Genomic DNA, 27,888 nt, shown 5'->3' with positions numbered 1-27,888 from the left:
ACAGGGCACAGCACACAGAGCACAACACAGGGCACAGCACACAGAGCTTGCCTGAGCACCTTAGCTGAGACCCCCCAGAGCCACGTGGAAACAGGAGGCAGAGACTCAACGTCCAGAAGCCCGCTGGCTACACAGCGATGGGAACAAACGTCTGGGACAAGGTGGAGAGATGAGGGTGGACAAGGCGGGCCTCTGGCCTCTGCGTGCGTGCGTGCTACGGGCTCCCTTGTCACACACATGCACACCTGAATATTCTTGCCTCACAATAAGTGCATTCCTAAAAGCCGAGGCCAGAAGCCTCAGAGAACTCACAGGAAGTAAAGAGCCCTGCCTGAGACACCTGAGAGGGTGCCTGCACTTGGACGAATCGCTGGACTAACTGACGCTGTAGCCAGACCCTGACTTTGAGAGGAACTGCACGCAGCCGGCGTGTGGGAGGGCATGATGCGGTCAGGGATGTTTTCCATACACGGCCATGTGTGCCCTGACATGACCCCGCCGCTCCTCTCGTTGAGGAGGCGGTAGCTGCCCTCCATGCATGGAGCAGACTTTCGGCTCTCAGCCAGGAGAATAAACAGGAGGGACGCCGTGGGGCTGCCTCGTCCACCCCTGAAGGAAGCCATCCCTCATCACCGTCGGTGAGCGCACATAGGACCCATGTCAAGAACACAGACAAGGGCCGGCTGACAAGCCTGACTTAAGATCCCAGCTGAACGCCAGTGTGTCAGATGCGTGAGTCAAGAGGCCTCTGGGTTGGCTGTTCCCTCAGCCACTGTCTGATCACGGGAGTCCCCGTGTGAAATGACTTAGCTCATGAGCCTGAGCACCATCCAAACTGTAGAAGACAATGATCAAATAACTGGACTTTTTAAGTCGATAAATCTTAGAATGGCTCATCACAAAATAGGTAACTAGAACAAAGAGAAGCAAGACACAGGAAGCAGGAGAAAGCGCAGAGGGCGTAAGAGACCTGTCTCTCACTGCAGGTGCCACCGGCCCCTCGGCATACAGGAAACAGATCCAAAATGCAAGATGTGCCGGCTGCATGGAGGCCTCTTTGTGGGGGCAGACACACCCGGCCAACACCTTCCCCTTTGTGGGGGCGTGAAGCAACAAGGTAAAGTCAAGCGTGAGGGTAAACTGCCCCCCTGGGTCACCCTTCAATGTTTGTCCCAGCCCCCCCCCAACAACAGCTAGAGATGAATGTAGATCGTGTGGGTTGAGCAGAAGCCATCACAGAAAGAATGGCGGGAGGAGAATGGTTCTCTACCCAACCCGAAGAACCAGGAAATGCTGCTGCAAAGGGCCTTCAAGAAGGTCCTAGGCAAGCCTCCTGGACAGTTGTGAGTGTGCCTGGCTGAGCCAGGTGAGACTCAGGACACAAGCAAATGCCACTTCCTGCCCTTTGCTCACCTGATTGGAAACTCGGGAGATAGTTTGTGTGGTGTGTTATTTAAAAGTTGAATCTTAGCCAGGCACGGTGACACACGCCTGTAATCCCAGCACTCAGGGAGGCAGAGGCAGGCAGATCTCTGTGAGTTCAAGGCCAGCCTAGTCTACGAAGTCCAGGACAGCCAGGGCTACACAGAGAGACTCTGTCTTGAAAAACAAAACAAAACAAAAAGAGTTAAATCTGTTTTTGGGAATGAAGAATCCATATCCACACAGATACAGATAGTGCATATTTTCAGCCAGGCACAGTGGCTTCGGCTGAGGAAACACACACACACAAATAAAGGTAAAAAGAAAAGTCTCAGCAACACACACATACATGCAAACACTCACTTCACTGGGCCTCACTCTAAAACTGGAAGGCAGGTGAGGAATCAAGCATGAGGCCCAGGCATAGGGGAACTGGGAGGTGAAAAGCAGAAGGAAAGGCCTAAACTTGTCAACAAAGCAGGGAGAGATAAGAAAAGAGGACGTTGCAGAGAAGGTATCAGGAAGGGGAGGCTGGGGACCGAGGGAGGGAGGGAGAGGACAGCAGTGTGGCAGGCCTCAGAGGTCCGCCTGCCTCCCTCCCGAGTGCTTCTGGAGACCAGGTCTCTCCCTGGCTTATGGAGCAGGGAGCCCAGCCAGGGAGGCCGGGCTCAGTCGCCATCTCCTCTGTGATTATAGCGAAACCCACTTCCATTCTTTGGTTATGGGTGTGTATGTCTGTGTGCACACGCGCTGATTAGCAGCTGTGGGTGTGAGCCACCCTCACATGCGTGCTGGACCTTCTCACAGAGCAGCTTTCTTACGAGGGTTCTGGTTCAAACCATGAACCAGAACCGTGCTAGCATGGCGGGCACTTTCACTGAGCCATCCCCACAGCTCTGGTTTTCATTTTGTGTGCGTGGGTGTTTTGCCTGCACGTATGTCTGCGCCTGTGCGTGCGGTGCCCACGGAGCCCAGACTCCGTTGGCTCCTCGGGACTGGAGTCACGCGTGTGAGCTGCCGCACAGGTGATGAGAGCTGAAGCCAGGTCCTCTGCGAGAGCAGTCCGAGCTAAGCAGGAGTTGCCAGAGGTGCCCAGGCTGGAGATCAGTGTAGGACTCAGGAGTGAGGCAGGAGAGGGCTGGGGTTTGTGTCATGGATGGCACTCCTGTCAGGAGACAACAAAGGTAAGTCCATGAACAGATTAAAGGACACCAGTGCAGCTGGGTGGGGTGACACACACCAAGGCCAAGGCCAGCACCTGGAAGCCGGAGGCAGGTGAGTTTGAGGCCAGCCTGGTCTACAGAGTTGAGTTCCAGGATAGCCAGGGCTACACAGAGAAGCCTTGTTTCAAAAAAAACCAAAACAAGAAAATAGTAATTTCTTAAAAGGGCACTAGTTTGACAGATGGAAAGATTTTTAATAAGAATAACATATTTAAAAATATAGTCTCAATTGCTACAATTCTTTGGGTGTTTAATTTTGGCTTGAGAAGTCTCTTAACATAGCCCAGGCTGGACTCCAACTTATAATCCTCTTACTCTAGTCTCCTAAGGACTGGAATTACCCTGTCTAAAAAAAAAAAAAAAAAACAAAATTCAAAATAAAACAAAATGTAGGGGCTGGAGAGATAGCTCAGTGGTTAAGAGTACCGACTGCTGTTTCAGAGGAGCTGGGTTCAGTTCCCAACACCCACACGGCAGCTCGCAACTGTCTGTAACTCCCGGATCTAACACCTTTGCACAGACATGCATGCAGGTAAAACATCAGTGCGCTGTGTGGTGGCGACTTTACTCCTGGGGAAAAGCCGAGCAGATCTCTGAGTTCAAGACCAACCTGGTCTTCACGGGAGAACCTGTTTCCAAAGAAAGGGGAAAGAAATGAGGAGCAGCGAGTGCTAAGTGTTGCAGCTGACACAAAGGAGACAGTGGAGTGAGAAAGTGTTTAATCTCGGGTTAGGGGATCTGGATTGGCACGGTTACGCTTTCTGCACAGTTGAAATTTTCTGACATTTTCAGCTAACATAATATTCTGTGATGGTGTAAATGTCAAAAAGGAACAACAAGGTTACAGAAGAGGTATAACCCTGAGGGAATGAGCGAGCGAGGAGCAGGAGGAGGGAGGTGATGTAAACACAGGACTCATGTATGAAATCCTCAAAAAATTGTATCGTTGATTTCTCAAGACAGGGTTTCTCTGTGTAGCCCCAGCTGACCTTGAACTCAGAGACCTAACCGGCCTCTGCCTCCTGAGTGCCACCACTCAGCTTCAAAAAAATAATTTAGGCAAAATAAGTATCTATGTTCTGCTGTTGCCGCTAGCCGGCTCAAACTGGCAGTACACGGCACCCTGCGGGACAAAATGGCCTGCTCGCAGACACTCAGGCCCTCCTTCGCCCTCCGGGTCCACCTGCCTCTGCCTCCTGAGTGCCGCCACGCCTGGCCTCAACGCATGCCACGTACCATACCTTTCTCTTCCACCAGATACTTGGAGGCCGTGGCTGTCCCCATCCTTGTCACCTCCTTCAACACACACGTATGCATGCCCACGTGTGTGAAGGAGACCTGAGAATCAGCGAAATGGTTTACCGGGCTGACTGTGAAGAGTTTAGGTTGGCCTGGGTGACTCCATTTTGAAATGAGGAGCCATCCTGACTGGGAGCTGAATTCAGGTACCAGGAAATATCACACAATGTATGCTTGGCAGAGAACAAAGTTAACTCTCCTAGCAACAGCCTCCAGGAAATATCACAGAATAAATGCTTCATAGAAAATAGAGACAATCTCCCTGGCAATAGTCAATGAGAATTGGTTGGGAAAATTCTCCCCAATGTTTCAGATATAGGTTAGAAGAATAGTGATTGTGATAATGTGCCTCAAAGAAGGTCACCTCGCCCCTCTAACTTTTACCCAATCCCATACCACCAAGGCATGTGCCCCCCTGCTTGCTGTCATGGAAACATGTGGCCCCTGCTTGCTGTCATGGAAACCCCCTGCTCACAGTCTTTCCCTTTAAAAACGCTGCTCACTCAGGGCTCAGGGTCCCACTTCTCTACTGCTGTGTCAGTGAGACTTGGGTCCCGAGTTCGATCACTCTCATAATAAAGCTCTGTTGCTCTTGCATCGAGTCGTCTCCTGGTGGTCTCTGAGGGTCCCATGACCCTGGCATTACAACTGGTAAACAGATAACAGAAAAGGAAAGTAACCTCCAGGCTAGTGGATGGGCTGAAATGGTTTAGTCTTTGTGGCTTAAGCTCTAAGCTAACAAACAGAGGCTGGACAAACAGAAGGTTTGGTAAATCTGATAGGAGGGTAAGGCCAGCCAAGGTAAGGTGGGCTCAGTAGAAGGAAACCGCAGGACACCGCAGGCCGAGACCAAGTAACACCATAAAGAACTGGGTGAGGAAGAAGGCTCAGGTAAAGGCGCCCGACACCAGGAAAGCCATGGGTCCAATCCCCGAGGACTGTCTCCTACTGGGTGTCCTCTGGCCTCCACAGGCCCCTGTGGCACGCATGCTTGGTCACACAATCACGAAGGGGTGGGGCTGGAGAGGTGACAGTAGTTAAAAGCGCTCGGAGTCCTGCAGAGAACTCAGGTTCAGACCACAGCAGCCACGTAGCCACTCACAACCTCTGAGCTCCAGGGATCCGAGCCCTCTTCTGGCCTGTGAGGGCGCCCTATACACACATACAAATAAATAAAAACTAAGGTCATTTTAAAATAAAATTACAAACAATCAAAATTTGAAAATCCGCAGACCTTTCTCTGTAACTCCGGGTCACCAGGAGCTCACACTTCCCTCTGGCTAAGATTCCTGCACGATGGGCCCCTTCCTAGGAAAACGCCCTGCACACTCTCACGGCCCCTGTCCGGGGTAGCCCCACATGAGTTAGGCTTTGGGGAAATTCAGAGCAGACAGTTCATCCAGCATTTGAAAACAGACTGGTACTTGAGCCCAGCCAAGCCCAAAGCTCGTTGCTCTCCCTGAAGGGCCCTTTACCCCTGAATGTGTAGTGTGGATGCCATCTCCCATCACTTCTCTCTCCAGTTCAGCTCCCCGGGGGACGTATCCCTTCCACCGCAGGCTCTCTCCTGAGCTTCAGAGCCCACACACCCGGCTGCTGCCAGCCACGGCAGCTCTATCAGTTACTACCTCGCTGAACCCAGGGCGCCTCCTGTGTCCCCCGAGCCTCAGACCCGCTCATGGGATCCATGAGCACTCAGTCTCTATCTCCTCCACCTAGAGTATGCTGGGCCCTCCTGTTTGGCTGGATTATCTACGGTTTCCAGCTACCTCCCTCCACGGCCCCATCTCAGGGGAACATAAGCAAGGACGCTGACTCACCAGGGGCCTCGGAACCTCCCGGTGGAGGCTGGAGCAGCAGGGAGACAGCCCGCCCGGCCCAGCAGCTTCAGCAAGAGTGCCCTGAGGTGCATGGCCACGGGCGGCTGGCCACGCTACACCGCCGAGGGACTCGCTGCACCGTTTGGGCTCTTGGGATGACGGTCCTCCCTATCCCCAAGGCTCACTGCCCACCGAATGAAGTTGCTTCCCTCCAGAACCCTGCTTTCAGGATAAGGCCCCCACCATGAGAGCCCCGCACCCCACCTCACTCACTGAACCCTCCGCCTCTCTGCCTCTAGACCACGAAGCCAAGATCACAGTCTAACTCCGACCCCTGCATGCAGGAGGCTCTTCTCCTTAAAAGGCCATAATAGTAAGTTTATTAGAGCCAAAACGTCAATTTTCCCAACCTACAAGAGAAGTGGTTTAAAGCTACATGTAGCTTTCCAGGCCAGCAGACACACCGAGCACGCCGACCCCGTGAGGGCGCAGAAGCTGGCGCAGCTCGATTTCCAGGCCTCAGCTGGCAAAGGCGTGAGCACTCGTGAGCCGACGTCTGTGTATCCGTGTGCCCCCTGGGGCAGGCACGGGAACAGCCCACCTAGGAAGGTCGACTTTTTAAAGGCATCCAGGCAGCCGACAGGATAGCTCAGGAAGGGAAGGAAGTTCAGCTCTGTCAGCACTCACCACCCAGACTCCACCATTTTTATTTCCCTGCTGCCCTGTGGGAGGCACCAGCCCTCCTCCGCCACCTCTGCTTCCACCCTACCCCACTCCAGCTGCTCCAAGCCCACAAGCGTGTGAAGAGGGCAGTGCCGGGGAAGTCACCCCTCTGCCTGACCCTCCACCGGTGCCCTGCGGCCTCCCCCGGCCCCACAGGAGAATGCTCGTTTCTGAACCTCTGTGCTTGCTCCCTAGCTAGAAGGAAGTTTCCCCAGAGCAGCCAGTCACACCCTCACTAACCCTGCGCTGAGCTCCCCTGGCCCACACACTCCGCAAAGTGGGATGTCATCTATAATTAGATTTGAAAATTTTCATCGGTGATGAAGAACAAACAAAACTCCCACACAACTGCAGACCTGCTTTCCTTCCCTCCCACTGCAGTAACACACTGCCAACGAGCGCCTCCCCCGACCGCAGGCAGTGTGCAGGCCGGGCAGGCGTCTGTCCACCCACCCCGGGGAGCAGAGCTCCCGACGCAACATCCAATGCCTGGTCTGGACACCGCTATAACCGAGGAAGATGCAGCCCCAGGGGGAACTGGTGAAGGGGCCTTGTCCATCTGCACCATCCTTCAAAAATCCACATTATCAGAAGATGCTGCTACTTATGTAACTGTGACAACTGGCTACAGCATACTTGCAGTTGAGTAGTTCCTGGTAAGACACAAGGGAAGTGTCAAGAGAGGACAGGCCTGGGCCTACTCGTGTGTGTGTGTGTGTGTGTGTGTGTGTGTGTGTATCTCTAGAATACATTAACTCTGAACACACACTGTCCCTGGGAGACAACTCATAGAGACCAGAAATCAGAAAAGGCTTCAACAAATCTCTGAGTCTTTTTGGTTGTGAATGTATCTTACCTATCATTGTTATAGATTCAGAATAGGTAACAGGAAAGCCCTGTTCTGGTCTACTTGCTTCCCTTTCTGAGATCCCGAGGAGTCTTGCCATTAGGATCCTCACACAGTCATCTTCCTCTTGACTCACAGGGGAGGAACACCTGGGCACGAGATCTTACGACTGAATCCGACTGTCCATCGGGGCAGTACAAACCTTCCCTAGAGTAGAATTACACGCTCAGTACACCCAACAGCCCCTAGCCTGGCCTGCCGAAGCACACTCACCCCCAGCTGGGCCGAAGTCAAGCACTGATTCCCCTGTAACTCACTCAACTTCAGGTGACAAACTAACAATCCTTCCATCAGGGCAAACTCTAAGCCAGGGACCATCTGACTGCGGGGCTTCCCGGAGCGTGGGAACAGGACTGCTTGGGTTTTGTTAGTCTGTCTGGGGTTGGGGGCTGAGACAGGGTCTCACGGACCTCCGGCTAGCCTCCAGCTCAGAGCCACCAGGAGTGACTGATCCTCCTGCCTCAACCATCTGAGTGCTGGGCTTACCGGTGTGCACTACCATGCCTTGTTGAACAGTGCTGAACGTTAAGCCCAGCGATTTACATGATAGACAAGTGCTCTTCACCTGAATGTATTTCAAGGCCGCGGTTGTGTCTGAATGCCACTTGGGGGCTCGGTGTGTACGGTTTTAGATTGTGTGTGGGCGTTTTGCCTGCATATGTGCATTTGCGTACCATTTGCAGGCCTGGTGTCTGCCCACGGACCAGAGTGTCAGATGCCCTGGAACTAAAGTTACGCACAGCTGTGCGCTGCCACGTGGATGCTAAAAACTGAGGTTGCGGGTGCACACCACCACAGCTGGCTCGAGTGATGCTTTGTTCTAGACGGAGAAAGGCCATGTCTACACCATCACCCGCACACGAGGTCCGTCTGTACCACACACCCACATGAAGGTGGGACAAAGCGAATACAGCTAACGACTGACAACCGGTCAACCAGGAAGTCAGATGGTCTCAGTTTCCCTGGGGACTTCAAAATAACTTGAGGGGAATTTTTTAAAAACCTACTTATGTTCCAAAAACTTAGTTTAACTGCTAACCTCTTCAAAATTTGAGCCTTGCACTACAAACTCAAAAGCAGAACACGCCTCTCTGCAGCCTTACGGACGGGCAAGTCAGCTCATACGTAATATTAGACAACAGCCCCGTGCACAGAGAGCTTACAGGAGGCTGAATTTGCAGGCAGCCTAGGCCACACAGCAAGCTCCTGTAGGAAAGCACAGGGACAAGAACAGTCAACACTAACTCACTGACAGGACAGCCGGCTACTTTAAGCCACAGTTCTTCCTCAGGCCAAAGAGGTAAAAAGCTACAGCAGACAGCAGGGGGACATCTGGAGAGGACACAACAGGGTTGCAGTCCAGCACTCAGGCCCCAAGCTGGGAACAGCACACACAGCATGACCAAAGCAGCAGAGTATCTACAGACATTAACTTTATTGGATACAAAGTGTCAGGACGCAGAAGGGGCTAAGAGTCAGGCTCTTCGGCAGGTGGTGGCTTCTCATCATCAGGGGGACAATCGATGAAGTCAGCCAGCATGGCAGCTGTGTCATCTTGCTCCTTTTAGAGACAAAGACACAAAATTCAAACAGACACACTCTAGAGTAGGTCAGGCTGGAGCAAGCCTTTCCATGAGCCCCGCACGCCTTCCCCAGGCCACCTAACTGCCCAGCCGGCATCCTCCCTGGCTGACCCTCTCACCTTTTCCTGGGGAGCTGAGGCTTCTGCCTCCGTCTCCATCTCCTCCTCTGCAGGTGTCTCGGGTGGGGGCGGCGCCTTGTCCCCTGCACCCTCGGTCCCCTCTTCCAGCATGGGGGGAGCAGAGGCCTCTTCCTCAGCAAGCTCCTGGGTTGGCCCTGCTGCCGGGCTTCCCTGTTCTGGCTCCACCTCCTCCTGGGAGGGGGGCACCTCAGGGGCCAGGGTGGGAGCCGTCTCAGGCCCGGGCACCTCCTCTGCCCCCGGCTCCTCCACTTCCAGTAAGAGCCCGGGTTCAGGTTCCGCCTCGGACTGTACTTTGGGGGAGTCTGTGGGTGGCAGAGCTGGCGGCAGCGTTGGGGGTGGAGGGCCACCTTCCTCCACCTCTCCTCCCGCGGAGCCAAACTCCTCCTCCTCTACCTCTTCCAACTCTTCCTCCTCCTCCTCCTCCTCCTCCTCCTCCAATTCACCTTCTTCCTCCTCAAATTCCTCTTCAAATTCTTCCTCCTCTTCTTCTTCTTCAAAATACTCTTCTTCATCTTCTTCCTCTTCCTCAAAGTCTTCTTCTTCCTCCTCCTCCTCTTCTTCCTCCTCCTCCTCTTCTTCCTCCTCCTCCTCCTCCTCATCACTGCTGTTGATATTAATGACTGTCAAGTCTTCCTCCATGGCTGTGGGTGCTCCTCCTCCAGGAGTGCCTTCGGGGACCAGCTGGGGTGGAGGAAGTGCCACAGGACCCGAAGAGGGTGCGGGTGGGGGTGGGGGTGGAGGCCCTGGAGCTACAGGCAGTTCTTCAGAATCCTCCTTGGCTGGCACAGGAGGAGAAGCTGTCGGTGGGCCAGCGGGAGCCCCAGGGGGAGGCGTGCCTGCTGGGGGTGGAGGTGGCAGGGACGGAAGGCCCTCGGGCACGATCACCACACTGTCATCTGAGTCACTTTCCAGGGAGATCTCCACATCAGAGGCCTCCTCCTTGTCATAGTGGACAAAGGCTGGCCTGGGGACTCGGCCCCCAAAGGTTTCATCGGGGGGAATGCTGGGTGGAGGGGTCCCAGTAGGAGCAAGGACAGGGTCCTCGCTGGAGCCCGCACGGTGGTTTTCAGGGCCAGGAAGGAGCCTGGGTGGGACAGACACCAGGCCGGGAACAGAGAGGCCTAAGTGGTTGGCTGTTGCTGGAGGTCCAGGGCGAGAGGGCACCGGGCCCGTGGCTGGCAGAGAGCCTACTGCGGGAATGGGGCCCGCTGAAGGTATCGGGCCTGGAGACGGCATAGCACCCACAGCGGGCATTGGGCCCGGAGTGTGGAAGGCTGGGGCCCTGAATGGAGACGGGACCTCAGGAGGAGGTCCGGGCGCAGGAGCTGGGCAGATCGGGGCTGAGCCCTGCAGAGGAGGGACACGGGGGTGTGCGAGAGCTGCGCAGGTGACCAGTGCTTCTGAGCAGAAGGAGGAGACCTGAGGGAGGAGGCGGCATTGGCACACAGGCTCTCACAGGCAGGCACCCAAACGGGAGGACCCAGGGACCAGAGAAAGAGCCGGCCCAGTCAGCACCTACCTCAAGACTGTCCTCCCACTGGCCAAGAGAGAAAGCTTTCAGGGCACATGCAAGGGGAGGCGGGCATCGAGGGGAAGGTGCCAGCAGCAAAGCCAGCAGCAGGCGGTAGAGCTCGCGGCGGCAACAGGAGCTGTTGTAAGGAGAGCTGCCCGGGACCTCACCCTGCTGGACACTCATGACCAGGGGCAGCACCAGATCATGAAGCTTCTGCAAAGAAGACTGAGTCCAGAAACGCCCCCAAGACCACCCCACCCCTCAAGGCCAGAGCCTCGTTCCCAGGTCCAACAGCCCACCTCTGGGGTAAGGGCACAGGGCAGCGGCCCCGCCCCCGTCCACCAACTAACCCTGTGAGTCTCCTCCTTCATGAGAGGCCCGCACATGAGGACGCTCCTGCTGAGGCCTACAGACAGAAGGGCGCGTCAGCAGGCTGAAAGGCAAGCACGCTGCTCCCTCAGAAGCAGCTCCTTCGGCCAGCGTGAACCAGGGAAGGCGGACACTGCAGGCAGGGCTCTCCGTGTGCGGCGTCGCACAGCTGAGAACAGCCTCCCTCCACAGCGGGTCAGCAGCAGGCAGCAGGGGCACACGGCACCCACTGACCACCGCCTACACTGCCAGGGGCGGGCAGGGAGCGCCCACCAGCATCCTCCTCCGCAGGGCTCGAGCTGCCCCTGCCCCACACAGTGCGTGCGTAACGTGCTGAGTGCGGTGAACTGAGGCCCTGGCTGCTCTAGGAGCTCAGGCCGCAGGACCGTGCTCCTGTGCTCCCGTCTGCCCGGTGCTTACCAGTTCACACAAACGCACCTCTCGGTGCTGCACACACAGGCACAGGCGCGCGCACGCACACGCACGGGCACACACACACACACAGGCACACACACACACAGGCACACACGAACACACCTCTCAGTGCTGCACACACAAAGGTACCCCTCAGGGCCACCGAGCTCACGCTCAAGCACGCCCACACGGGCACACACGAACACACCTCTCAGAGCCGCGGCACACACGTCGCTGTTGGCGCTCCTGTCTCCCTTCCTGTGGCTGGACGGGGCCAAGGCCTCCCCCATGTCAAGCTTCAGCTTCTTAGGGGCACTGGGCTTCCCACTTTGCACACCTCCGTCAGCGCTCCCCCTGGCGCCGCACAGCTTGTGGTGAAAGTAAACACAGTCACACGTGTAAGTGAACAGGAAGTTGGGACGGAAAGTCAGGGAACAGTCATGGGGCCCAGGTCTCACCTTGAGAGCGTCCGCTGTTGGGGAGATGTCACTGAGCAGGTGGGTGAGTAAGGCCTCTCCAGGGGTGCCCCCCTGAAGCACGCCTGCTGAGGCCCCACATACCTGCACCCACAACTCTAAGATCGCATACACCTTGGTCCGAATGGTGCTGGAGCAGGAGCAAGGAGAGCAGGGCATGAACAGAGCTGACATGCCAGGGCCCTGGGGCACCCGCCCGTCCCACCCACCTCTGCACGCTGGCCCTCCTGGACAGTCACCTGTAAGGCCTCTCCTGGCCTGGGGCTAGCGTGTCCCTGCCGCTGCTCCAGGCACTGAGGACCTGGGGAAGCAGGCGGCTGATCAGGGTCCCGAAACGCAGGAGCCGGCCTCCACACCTGGGGCAGAGGATCAACAGTGGCCTTCATCTGCAGGGTGATCCCTGGCCCCACACCGTGACCAACCCCACTTACGCGAGGATCAGTGCAGAGAGCAAGTCCAAGGCTTCCAGGTGGATAGAGGGCAGTAGCAGCAACCTGAGGGGACCATCTCCAAGCAAGTTCTGGGGACAAATGCAGCAACAGTAGATGGACAAAGAAAAGGAGAGCCAGGGAAGGCAGGAACAGGGCAGATCTACTCTACGTGAGCTGGCCCAGCTCGACCCAAGCCCCTCTCCCACCCTGCAGAGGAGGCCCTCAGCATGACTGAGTCCAACGATGCCTCAGCTCATCCCGAAATTCACTCTGCACACTAGGACACCGGCTCAGCTCTGTGTGAGCGAGTCCCGGTGGCTGGGCGCTAGGCAGGGCTAGGCGTGGAAGACAGGCCACTCACAACGTTCTTGCTGCTGACACTGAGGACGCGGCAGATAAGGTCCAGGATCTCCTGCACAGGGACAGACACGGGAGCCCCAAACTCCGAGCTGGGGAGCCAGAGTAGAGAGAGCCTCAGCGCAGTCACCCGGCTTCACCCCCCACACCCGCCTCCACTTCTCCAGCCCCAGGCCCGCTCCCTTCAACAGCCACACACCTGAGCATGAGCCCCAGGCAGCGGGCCTGTCCTGAAAACCTCTGGCGAAGCTGGAGGAGGGCATGGGTGCTGTCATCTTCCGGGCGGGGAAGCAGCAGCTCTACTCCAGGGCCTTCACTCTGCACAGGAGCTGGGCAGCAAGCGACACAACCACCTACACACCCTGCCTTTCCCTCCCTCCTCTGCACTGTGTGAGCTGTCCTGCGGGTGCTGGAAGAGCAGCTGGGGTTCTCAACCCCTGACCCACCCTCCAGGCCCCATCCTTTCCCATTTGTGCGAGATCACCCACTTGCGTTCTCATCCATGTTGCCCAAAACCCACCGCATGCCTCCACAGACCATCCTCCTGTCCCCTCCCGTTACCCTCTCCCACCGTCTCCTAACCCCAAACCCTGGTCCCTACCAGTCTCTGCTCCCTCATACAGGGTCCCCAGCAAGCTGTGCAGCGAGACCACCAGGCTGTGCAGCTCCTGCTCCCAGTTCTCCGTGTGCTTCAGGCCCTGGGAGAAGCCGGCACCCAGGGACGGCAGCTTGGAGTAGCACTCACAGGCCAGCTGCAGAAGGGCAGGACACTGGTCAGAAGGGACGTCCGAGCCAGGGGCTTCCTCCTCACTAATGCCCCAGAGAAAGAAACAAGAGCAACAAGAGCTCAGGAAACGGAGGCGGACGTCCCAAGAGGACAAACGCCAGTAACTGTTATCAGGAGGAAAGGCAGAGAGGCTGCAAATGTTGTACGATCAGCAGTAAGGACGAGCCAGCTCCCTGTGCATGGCGCCTCTCCCTTCTCTTTACCTGCTGGAGCTGAGGGTTCAAGGCATCCAACCGAGACAGGAAAAAGGCAGCCAGCTTGCCCTGGAGCAGGGAAGAGAGAAAGAGGTAGTGGCCAGGGCTGAGATTATCTGCGGCAGTCTTCCCACCTGGGATTTTGCTTTCCTATAGACACAGGAAGTGTGCTGCACCCACACAGCAATGAGACACCTGCACATGAGCTCTTGGTCACAGCCTCCTTCCTGGGAGAAAGGGCCTGGCCCTGCCCCCAAAACAACTGGACTCCCTCTGCTAGTTTTTGCAAACGACAGTCATCTTTCTCTCTGAAGCCAAAAATAACAGTTCTGGAAAACAGAAATACCCACAGTCCAGCTCTGTGAGCTGAGAGAGAGAAAAGGGAAGGTCCTGCTAGAATTAACGCACGCCCAGAGAGACAAGTGTGGCACTGGTCACCAGGGCAGGCGAGGAGAACAGAGCCAAGGCAGCAAGACCTCAGAGCCGCCACCTGTCCGTCCACAAACCTCTCTGCCTGACAGAAGCCCAGAGTAAGTGTTCAGCCTAAGTCCACAATCTATTTGAAGGGCAATAAAAGGAATTTGTGAACACATGAGTAAGAAACAGAGGAAGGTATGTCATTAGTGTTAGTAACCTGTAAGTAAGATGTAGCTTATCTCTCATTTTTTAAAAGATTTACCTATTATGTACACAGCACTCTGCCTGCATGTACACCTGCACGCCAGCAGAGGGCACCAGATCTCATGACAATGGTTCTGGGCCACCGTGTGGCACTGGGAATTGAACTCAGGACCTCTGGAAGAGCAGGCAGTGCTCCTAACTGAGCAGTCTCTCCAGCCCGCATCTGTCAATGTTAAGTGCAAATGAATATGCTTATCACATATTCAGTGAGGAACTCCTTTGCTCCTTTCACAGTATCAGGTGCATGCCTCACAAATTCAAATTACAGAACTGACAAGACCTACTTCTACAGTGAGCTGCAATTCTGTGCTGCAACAGAATTGCAGCCTGACGGCCTCCAGTCTCCCTGCCCTCTCGGTCCTCAGCACTGACAATCCTGGATGAGTCTTCCCTAACTTCTTACTGGAGACCACCTCCCTACATCAAGCTAGCTTTGAAGAGCCTGCTGACCTCAGGCCAGCTGACTATGCAGATCTGCCACAGGGATCCTCTGCAGCTCATGACTGCTTGCTTCAGACTCCCCATGAGAAACCAAGCCTGTCCTTGATCCCCACATGTCCCCGTGGCTTCCAGGTGAACCTGGAGGACAGTAAATAGTAGACCCTTTACCCCTGTGTTCTCCTAGTCACTAAAGGAAAGCTCTCCACCTCGAATCACTGTGCTAAAGAATGATCTGATCGGGCAAGCCGGCTCATCCGTGTTTGCTGCTTAAGCCCAGGGATCAGCAGCCGTGGCGGGAACCTACTCACCGACGTGTCCACCATGGGATGCACATGCCTGCCTACACGAAGAGGTCTTAAGTTGTTCACGGCTTGTTTTGTGTTTTCGCATGTGCATGCCCTACAGATGCTGATCCCCTCTCCACCACTGGACTCTGGGACTCAGACTCCACCACTGGCCATGGCGGGAAACGTCTTACCCAGGAAGCCATCTTGCCTGTCCTATTCTCTAACTTTTAGATTGTTTTGAAACACTTTAATTGAAACAGAATGTCTGCAATTCCATGTTTTTGTGTAATGAAATTAAACTGTAAGTCTGAGGGGCTCGGATGGAGTTCACTCCACGGCACAAAAGAGAAAACAAAGTCCTGTCCTGGTCACTGACAGCTTCTACTAGCTGTGCTGTGCACACTGCCATGAAAATGAAGATCAGCACAGGTCTCATCACTGAGACCCGGGCTCTGACACTTCACACACTGTAGGTAACTAGTCAGTGACAGCCCCAGCCACGAGGAGTAGCAGCATGTCAGCAGGTGGCTGAAACCGGAATAACTCCAAACCATATGTTTCTTTTGTTTTGGATTTTTCTTCACTCACTGTACGGCGTAGACCAACTCCAAGCTCACATCCTCCTGCCTTAGCCTCCCAGCACCAGCCCCCGCCCATGCCTGCCCTCACACACTGCCCTATCCTAAGCTCTAACTCATAAGCTTACCTGTAAGAGCTCCTCAACTCTACGTATGAACAAGAGCAGCACAGCAGGCTAGCATCTCTCTAGCATCTCTCTCAGCATCTCACCACGCTACACCACCCCAGAACCTCAAAACCACCCTCCTTTCACTTCGTGATGATCCGAAGAGAAGCTCTAAAGCAGCCTGTAGGCTTTGACTCAATGAGGAAAAGGAGAATGCTGAGGATCAACTGTAAGAACAAGCCTTTCAGTGAAACTGCAGGTGTCTAACCCATGACAAACCCACGCTACTTTTGCTGCCTGAGCAAGGGTAGCTAAAACCACGGGAAAAGCAAACAGACCTTGGGAGAGGGGGTGTTAATGAGGCTTCTGTAGCACCATTCTTCCTGAAGGAAACTAAAGTGCTTCAGGAATGAAGTCAGGGCAGTAGGAGAAACAAGGGGCATACCAGAGATCCAAATCAGGCAGAACAGAGAGGGCCGAGGGGGTAGGGCTCTAAGTGTAGCTTGGCTGTAGGGTATTCCTTATAAAGAGGGGTGAGTGGTAGGGGCTGAAGATGGTTCTGCCCTTAAACACACTGGCACTCAGGCTTGGTTCCCAGCACCCACATGGCAGCTCACAAGCACTTGTTAGCTCCAGTTCCAGGGATCCAACACCTCTGACCTCTGCAGGCCCCAGACACATGTGGCTCACAGAGATACATGCAGACAAAACACCCACACAAAACAACACAGAAACTCTGAATTTAAAAATTAATAAAAGGGGGTGGGAGGGAGAGACAGAGAAAGGAGTTTATGGGTTAGAGAACAGGCCCAAGAATCAGACAAAGATCCAAGCTCCCCCTCATCATAGGCAGGTAATCAGGTCAACATCTTCACTGTGAGGACAAAACAAGTACTTCAAAGCAGTATTATGACACAATGGCTCTTGTGCAAAGTTTAGAAATGCCAGGAATGGAACCTATTGTGGAGAGCTATCACAGTTTGTAGGTACTTACTTTTAGAGCGCCACAGGCCCGAGGAAAATAGGTCAAACAAGCCTTCATTCCCTCCAAAGCCAAGTGCTCACACTGTGGGAAGAGCAGAAGTCAGAAGGAAGAGGCCAAGCACCAACCGCCAGACATTTCCAATCCACCCGGGCCCAAAGGCCCCTTTCCAGTCGGTCACTATCTTCCTATCCTTACCCTTCTTTTTTTGTTTGTTTGTTTTTTTTGTTTGTTTGTTTTGTTTTGTTTTTTGAGACAGGGTTTCTCTGTGGAGCCCTGGCTGTTCTGAACTCGCTTTGTAGACCAGGCTGGCCTTGAACTCGAGAGATGCACCTGCCTCTGCCTCCCTGAGTGCTGAGATTACAGGTGTGTGCCACCTCGCCCGACTTATCCTTACACTGCTGAAGTCCTACTCTCTAAGCTGTCCCTGAGAAATCTTTAATCCAAGTACCCGCACTGCAAAGCCTCACCTCTGTTCTGAGGCCCAGCAAGGAGGTAAGCAGCCCAGGAAGGTGGTTGGTGGAGATGTCCCGAAACAGGGCAGGGAGCTGGGACGCATACCGAAGCAGGTCTCTCAGGATGGCCACGGCCAGCTCCATGGTGGGCAGTGGGTCCTGGGACTAAAAGCAACAGCGCCCACGCTACAGACCTTACTGTCCCCGAGGGGGGGCAGGGGGGCAACAACACGGGCCTCTAACAAACACCACAGCGTGGGGCTCGAGAGACAGCTCAATGGAGAAGAGCACTGGCTGCTCTTCCAGAGGACCTGGGTTCAGTTCCCAGCATTCACATGGCAGCTCACAGCTGTCTGTAACTCCAGTTCCCGGGGACCCGACACCCTCACACAGACATACATGTAAGTAAAAACACAGATTAGATAAACTAATAAATACAGAAAGACAGATAAACAGATGCTAATGTCAACATCACCATCACATTCACCATCGACAGGAAGCTACAGGAAGGACATGCTCACATTCAGTATCCAGTGTCTGGAAAACGGGGGTGTGCACTTGTGTAGCACACTTGGGGCACTGGGTTCACCCCCAGAACCTCAAAATACTAAATTACAAAGTAAGGATGTATCTGGGTCCCGGGAATTTATCTGAATTAAAAAAGTATCAAAGCTACACCTTAAGACTTGAAAGTTTAGAATACCGCAAATGTCTTTATTCTCCCATCCTGCATTTCTCTGCTTAATCTCCCCAAGTTTGAGTCACACCCACCCTGGAACTCAAGGGGAGAAGCTTCTTGGTTTCAGAATGTTTTCTGAAAAGTAACAGGAACCTAAGGGAAAAATAATAACTTGGCACATACCTCTTTCTGAGCCCGAGGGGGCCGTGTGCCAACAGGTGTGAGAACACTGAGGAAGCCATGAGTAGCCGCGCCAACGGGTTAAGGCAAGTGGTGGCTTGAGACCAGACTTTGAGGACAGCCTGGGCTACATATCTCTTCTTCCCTCCACCCTCCAATTATTTACTGACTCATGAAGGCAGAAGCATGGAAGTCAGAGGACAGTCTCCTCCCCTGATGTCCAGGACTGAACTAAGGCTGTCGGGCTTGGTGGCAAGGGGCTTTACCCATACAGCCACCCTGACAAACCCCTCAAATTTAAGAAGAGCTGAGCCCGTGACCTATAAACCGGCCCGCAACACTGTCTGGCAGTTCTACTGCACTTCTCTCCAGCCAACTTTCTCCACTTAACTTGCAAACTCTCCGGCCACTGCCGCCCCGCAGGACCTTGCCTTCGATTTGACAGAGAAAACTGAAGCCAAAGACATGGCTACCTTATAGCTTCCAACTCCCAAACCTAAGTATTTAAATTAAAAAAAAAAAAAAAAAAAAGAGGTTTTGAGGCATCCTCCTTTGCCTCCCTTCCTCCTGTCCATACACGATCCCTTCGCTGGGCTTGAATACAACCCTTCTCTTCTCACTGACATGCGCACAGGCTCAGGTAGACTCCATCTTAGAAATTCCTCTAGCCATAAACCCCAAGATCTGCCCAGTTCTGGCCCTTGACAGCCTTGAATCTTGAAAGGGTCTTTATCCACCGTACTTCCTTCCCTCTTTCCCAATTTCTCCTCATCCCAATCCAGTCCAGCTCCTCAGAACCCACTTTCCCCAGACTCTGCTCACTAACACAGTAACTGCCTCTGGGTGAGTCCTGCTACAGCTGCGATCTGTACACACAAGTCACTCTGGGCAGATAACAGAAGTGGCCCTCCCTCCTTCCCCACACGCCCCTCAATCTTCTTACTCCTCCCTCTTCCTTTGGATCCCACCCAACCCATAATCCTGGTTATCTCTGGCTTGCTGTGTCAGACTCTCCCGTAAACCCTGCTGCCTAGACCACTCAGCACTACATGCAGGGAACGCTCAGCCCTGGCAAGGACAGTCCACTGGTCGCTAAACACTAACTGCCCTAGGGAAGCGGACCAGCAGCTGCCCTCTTCCTGGCCATGAGAGGCTGCCACCAGCCACCAACACTCCAGGCCACACTCACAGCGTTTTCTCATTTCCTCTGAACCCTGACTGCCTTCCAGTGCTCTAAAGGTCACAAGCCATGTTGGCGATGTCTTCTCCCTGAAGTCAGTCAATCACAAGACTGTCCACAAGACTGGCTCTCTGTAAACCCACAACCACCCTCCTCCAGGCTACTGCGAATTCCTCCTCCGCTACCTTGAAAGCCATCTACCTGCCTGGTTCCTCTGCTGCCAACCCTCTCCTGACTCGTCCTTTTAGTCCCGAACACCCAGAGTGAAGTTTTTAAATGTGATGATGTTGTCACTGCCACCATCATGATTTTCATAGTCTCCAAATTCCCTCCACTGGCTTTTTTTTAAGATTTATTTATACAGCATACAGTATTCTGTCTGCATGTACACCTGCACGCCAGAAGAGGGCACCAGATCTCACTATAGATGGTTCTGAGTCACCATGTGGGTCCTGAGAATTGAACTCAGGACCTCTGGAAGAGCAGCCAGTGCTCTTCACCTCTGCGCCATCTCCCCAGCCCCCTCCACTGGCTTCTTAACAAGAGTGCTGAGGCAGCACACCTCACTAAGTTATAAGGAGACAGTTACTGAGAGTAGATCCCACCACCCTCACCGCAGAGCAGACATGCCCCACTGGTGCCGCCCTCCACGCTTTAACGCAGCGAGCAGGTCCTCAAGAAATGCTTCCTCTTCAACTAAGTGTCCTGGCTTCTGTGAGAACAGAAATCTGTGAACTACCGCACATGAGTATATGGTTTTACATGGCCCAGAAGCTAACAATGTTTTTTCCATTTTTAAAGAAATAAAAAACAGTGTTTAATAGAAACCACGTGGCTTATGAGTCTAAATCGCTATCTCCAAACTCCTAGATCCTAAGAAAATATACCAGTCCCTGTATTAGACTTGAGAGCTATCCAAGTGGAATCCAAGCACCTCTTCCCCTGCGCACACCGCTTGACGATGTGCTCAGAAAACATATGGAATACAGAAGCACAGAGAGCACAGCAGGTGCTAGGGAGGGACTAAACTTTAGAAGAGCAGCAAAGCAATAGACGGAAATGCATATGCGCAACGAGTCCTTACACCAAGAACCGCAGAGCTCCCACTCCTTAGGAAAGGGGGCCGAGTGAAGCTGAGGCTGACAATGTGTGAGAGGCAAACAAAGTAAAGCAGCCGACACATAAAACTACCAGGGAGTTTAGAAAGATTTCTATTCCAAGCTAACTCCTAACTCTCCTCTGTCCACAAATCAGAAAACTGTTTTCAGTCATTCCGTCCCAGAGCTAAATGTCCAAGCCACAAAGAACACACCTGATGCTGGGGGTGGGCGGGGCAGCAGGGAGGGAGGGGTCCTTACCTGCAGCACCTGCTGGATGCTCCGGAGCCAAGACACACAGTGCTGCTGGAACAGCTCCGTGGGGCTCTCCCCCACCAGCAAGGACAGCAGACACAAGCCTTCAAACCTTGCAAGAAGAAGAGGTGCCGAGCTGGAGGCTAGACATCAGAGAAGCCTCCTGACTGTCCCTTTCTTTTCGCTGACCTGTAGTATGACTCTATCTCCAGATTAACTGTGGTTTCCACCTCCCAAGACATAGGAAGGACTCAGTGAGGTTAAAGTAGCGAGCAAGAAGGAAGCACAGGCAATCTCAGGTGGGAACAGGAAACCTGGGAGGTGGGAATGGTGAGTTCAAGTGAACTCACAAAAGGAGACCTCCCCACAGCTCCTGGGAGGGAGAACATCTCTTGAATCAATAGGGTGGGGACAGAGCACAGGCAAATACACACTCAACCTCTTCCTAGCACACACCGCCCTGGAGAAACAGGGGTGGGGACTTACCGAGTTTTGACGGAGCCAAGATGGGCATTACTGAGATTCACCAATGCCCCAACAGCTGAAAGATTCTAGACGTGGAGGGAAAAAAAAAAAAAACAGGAATGAATCAGGCAAAGGTCACTACAGACGCAGAAGAAATTCTCCAATTCTTCATTGTCCCTGCACCTAAGAAAGCTTTCTGAAAACGTACTTTCTGAGCCCCAAAAGGCCATAAGTCTACATCACAGCTGTCTGTCCTTCAACTGTTTCCTCAAATTCCATCTTATCTGATCTCCTCCCTCATGTCTGTGCAGGACACCTCAGAACTAACAAGAGGACACCCCAACTCATCTACTAGATCAATAATAAGGCTTCCTTTACCTCAGCAGAAGAACCTCACCCCTGGAAAGCACCTAGAAAAAAAAGACTTCCAGAAATGCTAGCTGAATGAACCCCATCCAAAACCCTTCCTCCATCACTTGGGAGAAACAAGTCTTCCCCTCGATCCTGCCTTCCTCGGAGGGTTAGGACGACACACGGACTCAACCTGTCCTTCGCCAGGCCCTCCCTCTCACACACACACGAACACGCTCCTCCATAGCCTTCAAATAACCTCTCCATCAGCCAAAGCAGCACTCCTGCAGGGCACCCACACCTACCAAAGGCCAGACATCATTCATTCTTTCTAATTCCACATCAGCACTGCCTGGGTACAAGAAGGCACAGCTGAATATAGTCTAAGATCCCACGGCTCAGCAGGTAGTGTCTGAAACCTGCATCGGATTCCCAGAACCCACGTGTAGGAGAACCAACTCCCACAGCTGCCCTCCGACCTCCACACGTGTATGAGGCATGCATACACCGCACATACATGTAAGTAAACGAGAGCAGCTTTTATACTCAAAAGGGTTCTTCCTCGGGTGGCAGAAACTGTTCATTCATTTACTCAGTACCGGTGTACTAGTCTACTTCAGGAGAAACATTGCTTTAGGTGCTGGGGAGCTCATCTCCCAGATGGAAAAAAGTGAAAATAAACAACCCATGAAGTAAACACGGGCTGTGCATCCATAACTGGATAATCAAAGTGCTCCAAATCCAAAACACTGAGTTTCAGGGATCTGACAGGTGGAAACCCCACCCCTGACCTTACATTAAGTCACAGGTTATGTTGCAGACACGGCGCAGAGGTGAAGGGCACTGGCTGTTTCTTCCAAAGGTCCTGAATTCAATGTCCAGCACCCACATGGTGGCTCACAGCCATCTATAGTGAGATCTGGTGCCCTCTTCCAGACACACATGCAGGCAGAACACTGTATAAATAATAAATAACAAACCAAGCACAAGTGAAGCCCAGTGCTGGTAGGGAGGAGTCGGGGTGCCTGCCTTTAAGCCTCGCACCTCCAGAAGCCGTCAGGGGCCAACCTAGTCTATAGAGTGAGTTCAAGGACAGACGGGCTACACAGAGAAACCCTGTCTTAAGAGAGAGAGTGAGAGGCAGAGGCAAAGACACAGAGAGAACAGGAGAAACCAGGCATAATCCCAGCACTCAGAAAGCAGAGGCAGGCACATCCCTGTGAGTTCCTGGCCACCCTAGCCTACATAGCAAGATCCGGGCCAGCCAGACATGCTTAAGCAAAGCTGGAGACAGCTCAGGGGTGAAGAGCACTTCTTGCTCTTCCTGAGGACACAGGTTCAGTTGCCAGTATCCATGTAGTGGTTCACAACTATCTGCAACTCTTGTTCCAGGAGAGCTGATGCCCTTCCAGCACCACGGGCACCATGTCTGTGGCACAGATACAAACACACAGACTAAACACATACATAAACTGAATGCATCTAGAAAACAAAAACAAACCACAGGTACATTGTCAGTGTTTGTTCTATAACCCCTACACACAAAGGGTAATAAAACTCATGTTCAAAGGCCAGACTGGTCAACAGCTACTGTCCCATAATGCATCACATATGGCTAAGGCCTGCACGCACTACTCACTATGAATGACTTTTCGTTCTTCTCTCCGCTCTCTCCAGCGTGTGTGTGTGTGTGTACGTGTGTGTGTGTGAGTGCGTGCATGTATGCAGATACCTCTAAGGGGAACACCAAAAATAATAAGGCAGCACAAGTGTTTGCCCCCAGGTGTGACAGCAACAATGAAAACGGCACTGACGTTAGAGACTGTGTTAGAGACTCCACAACTGACAGTGTGGAGCTGGGCACAGGACTCACGGAGGCCTGCTCAGTGCACACCTAGAACAGAACAAAAACTCAGGGAACAGTGAAACCAGCGGGAGTTCTAAACCAAACCAAAGTGTTAAGAGAACAGACAACGGGAGTATTCCAAAGGGCCACCACTTGAGGTCTGAGATGTACAGGGCATAAAGGCTCTTGCCACACAGTCCTGAGCTCTGGTCCCCAGAGCCCACAGACGCCAGCCACCAAAGCTAAGCAGCTGTGGTCACAGCGCCCTCTATCAAGAAACGTGAGCATCACCAGAAGCTGCGGGGCCAACTGGCCTGGCACACACCACAGCAGAGACACCTTGTCTTGCCATAGGAATTTGAGGACCTGGAGGGTCCTACCACTTTTGACTTGTGTGCTGTGCCACCCTTGCCCATACCCACCAATTCCAACACACTGGCCTGTGATCCCAGCAATACCGAGGCACAGGCATGTGGATCTCAGTGAGTTTCAGTCCAGCCTGGTCTACACAGCTCCAGACCAGCTAGGGCCACACAGTGAGGAGGCAGAACTTCACAGACTGCTTCCGGGACAGCAGGTATTGAGGACGACACACGTGAACTTCTGCAAAGGCTCCTAACTAGCCCACACTGCCTACTGCTTGCCTACCTACCTCACCAGCCTCAACCCTGCCCACCCTTTCCTTCAGCGTCTACACCCCTAACCTAAACAATGCCTTTATTTTCCATTCCTTCCTACCATGGGGCCTTCCAACACACGAGCGTTCCCCTAACGTTCTAACTACCCCTTCCACTCCGTAGCCCCGTTCACCTTAAATGCCAGGTCCTTCGGGGAAATCTTTAAAATACTCTATACGAGGTTGGATGCTTCGTACCAGATTCAACCTGGTGTTACAGCATTTTGCTCATCGCCAGTATGGCTGTGGTTAGAGCGTCTAGTAGGGGATTAGACCTTCGGCTAAGAGCTAGTAAATATTTATGTGTTCAACTACCCAAGGAAAAAAACACAGCCCCCCCCCCCCCCCCAAACAAAAAGTTTCGCCAAAAGAAAAACGCTGAGGAGCATTCAGCTACTTAAGCGCCCTGGCATGGAACTGAGTCCTTCCACTCCTCTGTGCCCATCAATGGCCTAACAGACTCAGGGCCGAATTCCCCCCTGGGGAAAACGGCAGATAATGAAATTCGTGAATCTCGTCCCGAAAGGTGCGAGGCTCCACCTCTCCCCTCAGCTCTGTCCTCCAGCTCTCGCCGGCAGCTTCCGGAAGGCGCGACCCCGGCGCCCGGCGGCCTCGGCGGCCTCCCCACGGCGGCCACGCGAGCGCGGTCTTACCTGAGCCCCACCCACAGTCCCATGCAGCCGCAACAAGCACATGAGCCCGGGCATGTACGGGGCCCAGTGGATGGGGGGATGCACCGGGGCAACGGGGGACGCCGTTCGCGGCTGCAACAGCCCGGAGACGCTCTCCAATAGCAGCAGACGCAAGCGCGGGCCCGACCCCGCCACAGAGAGACCCCCAGTCCCGCCGGGGGCCCCGGCCGAGGAGCCCGCGGAGGGCCCACTGAGAACGGCCGCCGCCATCTTCGCAGGCTCGAGCGCTGGCGTGGCGTGATGACGCAACACAAGCGCGCCGCGCGCCGCCGGGGAGGGTCTTGGGGAGGGGGCTGCGGCACGGGGGCGGGGGCCCTCGCCGCAGGAGGGCGCATGCGCGGTGGGCGCGGGCCGGGCCGGGGGCGGGGCCGCGCGGGCCGGACACGTGCTCTGCAGGTTGGCGCGCGGTTCGGAAAGCGTCCGGGCCGGCCCGGCGAGACGCCGTCCCCCCGACCCACGCGCCAACCTGCGCCTCCCAAGCTGCACGCGCGGTGGAACGAGAAGCGGCCCTCCCGCAGGAGCCTGTGCACCGAGTCCATACGCAGGCGTGGACGCAGTTCGGGGAGGGGCCTCGGTAAGGGGTGAGACCCGAAATTCCGCTGGCTGTGACAGGAGCCCTGCGCCCCTGAACTCCGCTGCCCCGGTTTCCTCCGCCGCGCTGGCAACGCCGGAAGACCGCACTAAGCGAGTGTGTTCGTTCTGGGTTTCCTACCCACTTCCCAGGTCCTGAGGTTCTGCAGCTCAGAGGTCGAGTGTTTATTTGACACGAGGGAGGTGCCGCAATGAGTCCCTGAGCGCCAGATCAGACAACAGAAAGCATGTGTGTGCGCGCACAGACACACAGCGCACATCCCAAACAGGTTTAATTTTTCCCCATCTCCTATTCCCAATAGAAAATAGACATGTCTGTTTCATCCCCCTCTCTCCTGACATCTTGGAACCCTTTCAAAGGCCTCTTCATTGCCTTATCAGCATTCCAAGCTTCACACATTAGGCTTTTCTAATGTAAATCAGTTTTGTCTTCTTTCTGCTTTTTGACTGGCTGGCCTCAGACTTGTGGCAATCTTCCTGCCTCAGGCTCACTAGTTCAGGTCCCGGCATTATAGGTGTGAGCTACCTCAGCTTAGAGCCCTTCAGGGGCTTCTAAACATGATAAGAAAATTCTCTTACGCATTCTGAAATGTATATGGTCTGACCTCACCATATGCAAGTACAATTTCTCCTTTCTTATTTCTGTCTTTTCTTGTTTTGGGGGTGGGGAGATGTTTGCTTTTCTTTCCTTTCTTTTCTTTGTCTTGAGTTCAACTGGCCTTCCATCCTCCAGCAACTTCTATTCCCAACTCAGAGCCTTTGCACAGACTTCCAATTCTGCCGCTGGACAGCCTTCCCTTTGATTCCTTGTTGCCATACTCAAAAAAGTCTTTCTAATTAGCCCATGCCAGTCCCCATCACCCCTCACCCCCGGCACACACACATTTTTTTAAAGCCAAGGTCTTGAGCCCTCGTGGTGGTGCACACCTATAGTCCCAGCACTCATGGAGGTAGAGACAGGAGGATCTCTGTGAGTTCGAGGCCAGCCTGGTCTACAAAGCAAGTCCAGAACAGCCAGGGCTACAAAGAGAAAACCTGTCTCAAAATACCAAAAATAAATAAATAAAGCAATAATAATAAAATAAAGACAAGGTCTTAGGTAGCCTCGGCCGATGAACCCCCTGTATAGTTAAGGATGGCATTAAACTCCTGAGCCTCCTGCCTCTACCTCCCAAGTGCTGGGCCCCAGGCCTGTGCCACCTCACCAGTACATGGTGCTTTGGATTAAACCCAAGGCCTCATACACGCTGGGTAGGCATTTGACTGAGTGAGCTAAATCCTGGCCCTTACTTTTGACTCTTTAATTTTATTTGCTGTGTGTTGGGGGGAGATGTGCGGGGGGAAGGGCTACCCCATGTGTCACAGGTGCAGGAGTGGAGTCCTGAGAGCTGGGAGTCTCGCCACCTCAGCTGACCTACCAGCTGAGCTGGCCCATTCCTCTTTTTTAATTGGTGCATATTAAATGTATAACAGGATATAGTTCATGGTTTCATGACCACTAACGGATTTTATTGTGGAGGAACTTTGAGACAGGTCTCTCCATGTAGGCCAGGCTCACCTCAGATTGCAGCAATTGATGGACCAGCCTGACTCTGTCTCAAGATTAAAAGCCATCTTATTACAGCGTCAAATAAGTTCATTCCCATTTTCTGTAAACTCAGGTTTGACTGCGTCTAGACCTATTTTCTGGAATTTGACATGATCCACACATGTTCCCTAATCTCCACCCTGGTAAGATGTTCTGACCAATAATTCTGAGATGTTCTGGCAAGTTCCTCCATAAGCAAAAGAGACTTAAGAATCCCCTCGCCTTGCAGTTTGGGGGCTAACATAAACCCACCTTCTCCTGTGTTGGTAACAGTCTCCACTCTCATTTGGTGGATTAACACAGTCTTCCTGTGCATCCTAAACACCAGCCCCAAGCCTCGCTCTCGCCTGCACCCCAGGCGTGATCTCACTGTAAATCCTAGGCTGGATTTGCCAGGGTCCTCCGTCCTCCGTCCTCCAAGCTGTGGGATTACAAACTGGTACCACCACACCCAGCACTCAACGTGACAGTCACAAACCTGTGAATAACGTACTTTCGTTATACTCACATCTCTCACAGTCACTTGTCCTTTGTCTCACCTCCCCACACCCTGGGCCGCTTTCTCTTCCCAATTGCTGCACTGACTTTTGTGTCTTAAAAAAGCCGCCAGGCTTGTTAGCACACGCCTGTGATCTCAGCACTTGGGAGGCAGAGGCAGATGGATCCCTGAGTTCGAGGCCAGCCTGGTCTACAGACCGAGTCCAGGACAGTCAGGGCTACACAGAGAAACGCTGTCTCAAAAAACCAAACCAAAACACAAACAAACAAACAAACCACTAAATCCTACATGTTGGAGAACACAGGACGCTTGTGCCCTAAGTCTGGATTTCGTCCCATCACGTGGTCTCCACTTCCATTCATATCCTGCACGTGGCACGCTTCGTTCTGAGCAGAACACCCGGATGCAATTACTTATCCATCGTGAGTAGCGCCTCGGTCCCGCTCTCAGCAGTGTGCGCTTAGCAGCGGCACAGCAGACTACCTCACAGTTCTGTTAGGACTTCCCGGAAATCTTGTGTGGATCTCAGCAAGAGCTGGACTAACTTGCGCCCCTTACCAGCAGTGTATCAGGGTACACTTATATATACCCTTCCCCATT

At 53.6% G+C, this 27,888-nt stretch overlaps 1 protein-coding gene across 1 annotated transcript; it reads right to left on the bottom strand.

The window, feature by feature from the left end:
* Positions 1 to 8,814: 8,814 nt before the first annotated feature.
* Positions 8,815 to 24,855, bottom strand: Pelp1 (proline, glutamate and leucine rich protein 1). Its single transcript, XM_055594235.1, has 17 exons — positions 24,572 to 24,855; positions 21,067 to 21,131; positions 20,587 to 20,692; positions 17,205 to 17,354; positions 16,747 to 16,818; positions 13,668 to 13,727; positions 13,279 to 13,429; positions 12,877 to 13,006; positions 12,682 to 12,769; positions 12,321 to 12,409; positions 12,129 to 12,245; positions 11,872 to 12,019; positions 11,622 to 11,781; positions 10,981 to 11,036; positions 10,637 to 10,843; positions 9,097 to 10,536; positions 8,815 to 8,955 (listed from the first exon to the last, which is right to left on the bottom strand). The coding sequence occupies exons 1-17, from the start codon at positions 24,818 to 24,820 to the stop codon at positions 8,863 to 8,865; spliced, it is 3,381 nt and encodes a 1,126-aa protein (XP_055450210.1). The 5' UTR covers positions 24,821 to 24,855; the 3' UTR covers positions 8,815 to 8,862.
* Positions 24,856 to 27,888: the final 3,033 nt, after the last annotated feature.

This window comes from Psammomys obesus, unplaced genomic scaffold (assembly GCF_907164565.1).
Source record: "Psammomys obesus unplaced genomic scaffold, mPsaObe1.curated_primary_1811, whole genome shotgun sequence".
Lineage (NCBI taxonomy): Eukaryota > Metazoa > Chordata > Mammalia > Rodentia > Muridae > Psammomys > Psammomys obesus.
This window is presented reverse-complemented; position numbering and strand designations above follow the sequence as displayed.

Excerpts from the sequence above, each read along its gene's own strand:
- Pelp1 (XM_055594235.1), bottom strand. The coding sequence starts at position 24,820 with ATGGCGGCGGCCGTTCTCAGTGGGCCCTCCGCGGGCTCCTCGGCCGGG. Across the intron at positions 13,430-13,667 it reads TGAACCCTCAGCTCCAGCAG|CTGGCCTGTGAGTGCTACTC; the intron begins GTAAAGAGAAGG and ends GCCCTTCTGCAG. Across the intron at positions 11,782-11,871 it reads CAACAGCGGACGCTCTCAAG|CTGTGCGGCGCCAGGGGGAG; the intron begins GTGAGACCTGGG and ends TTTCACCACAAG.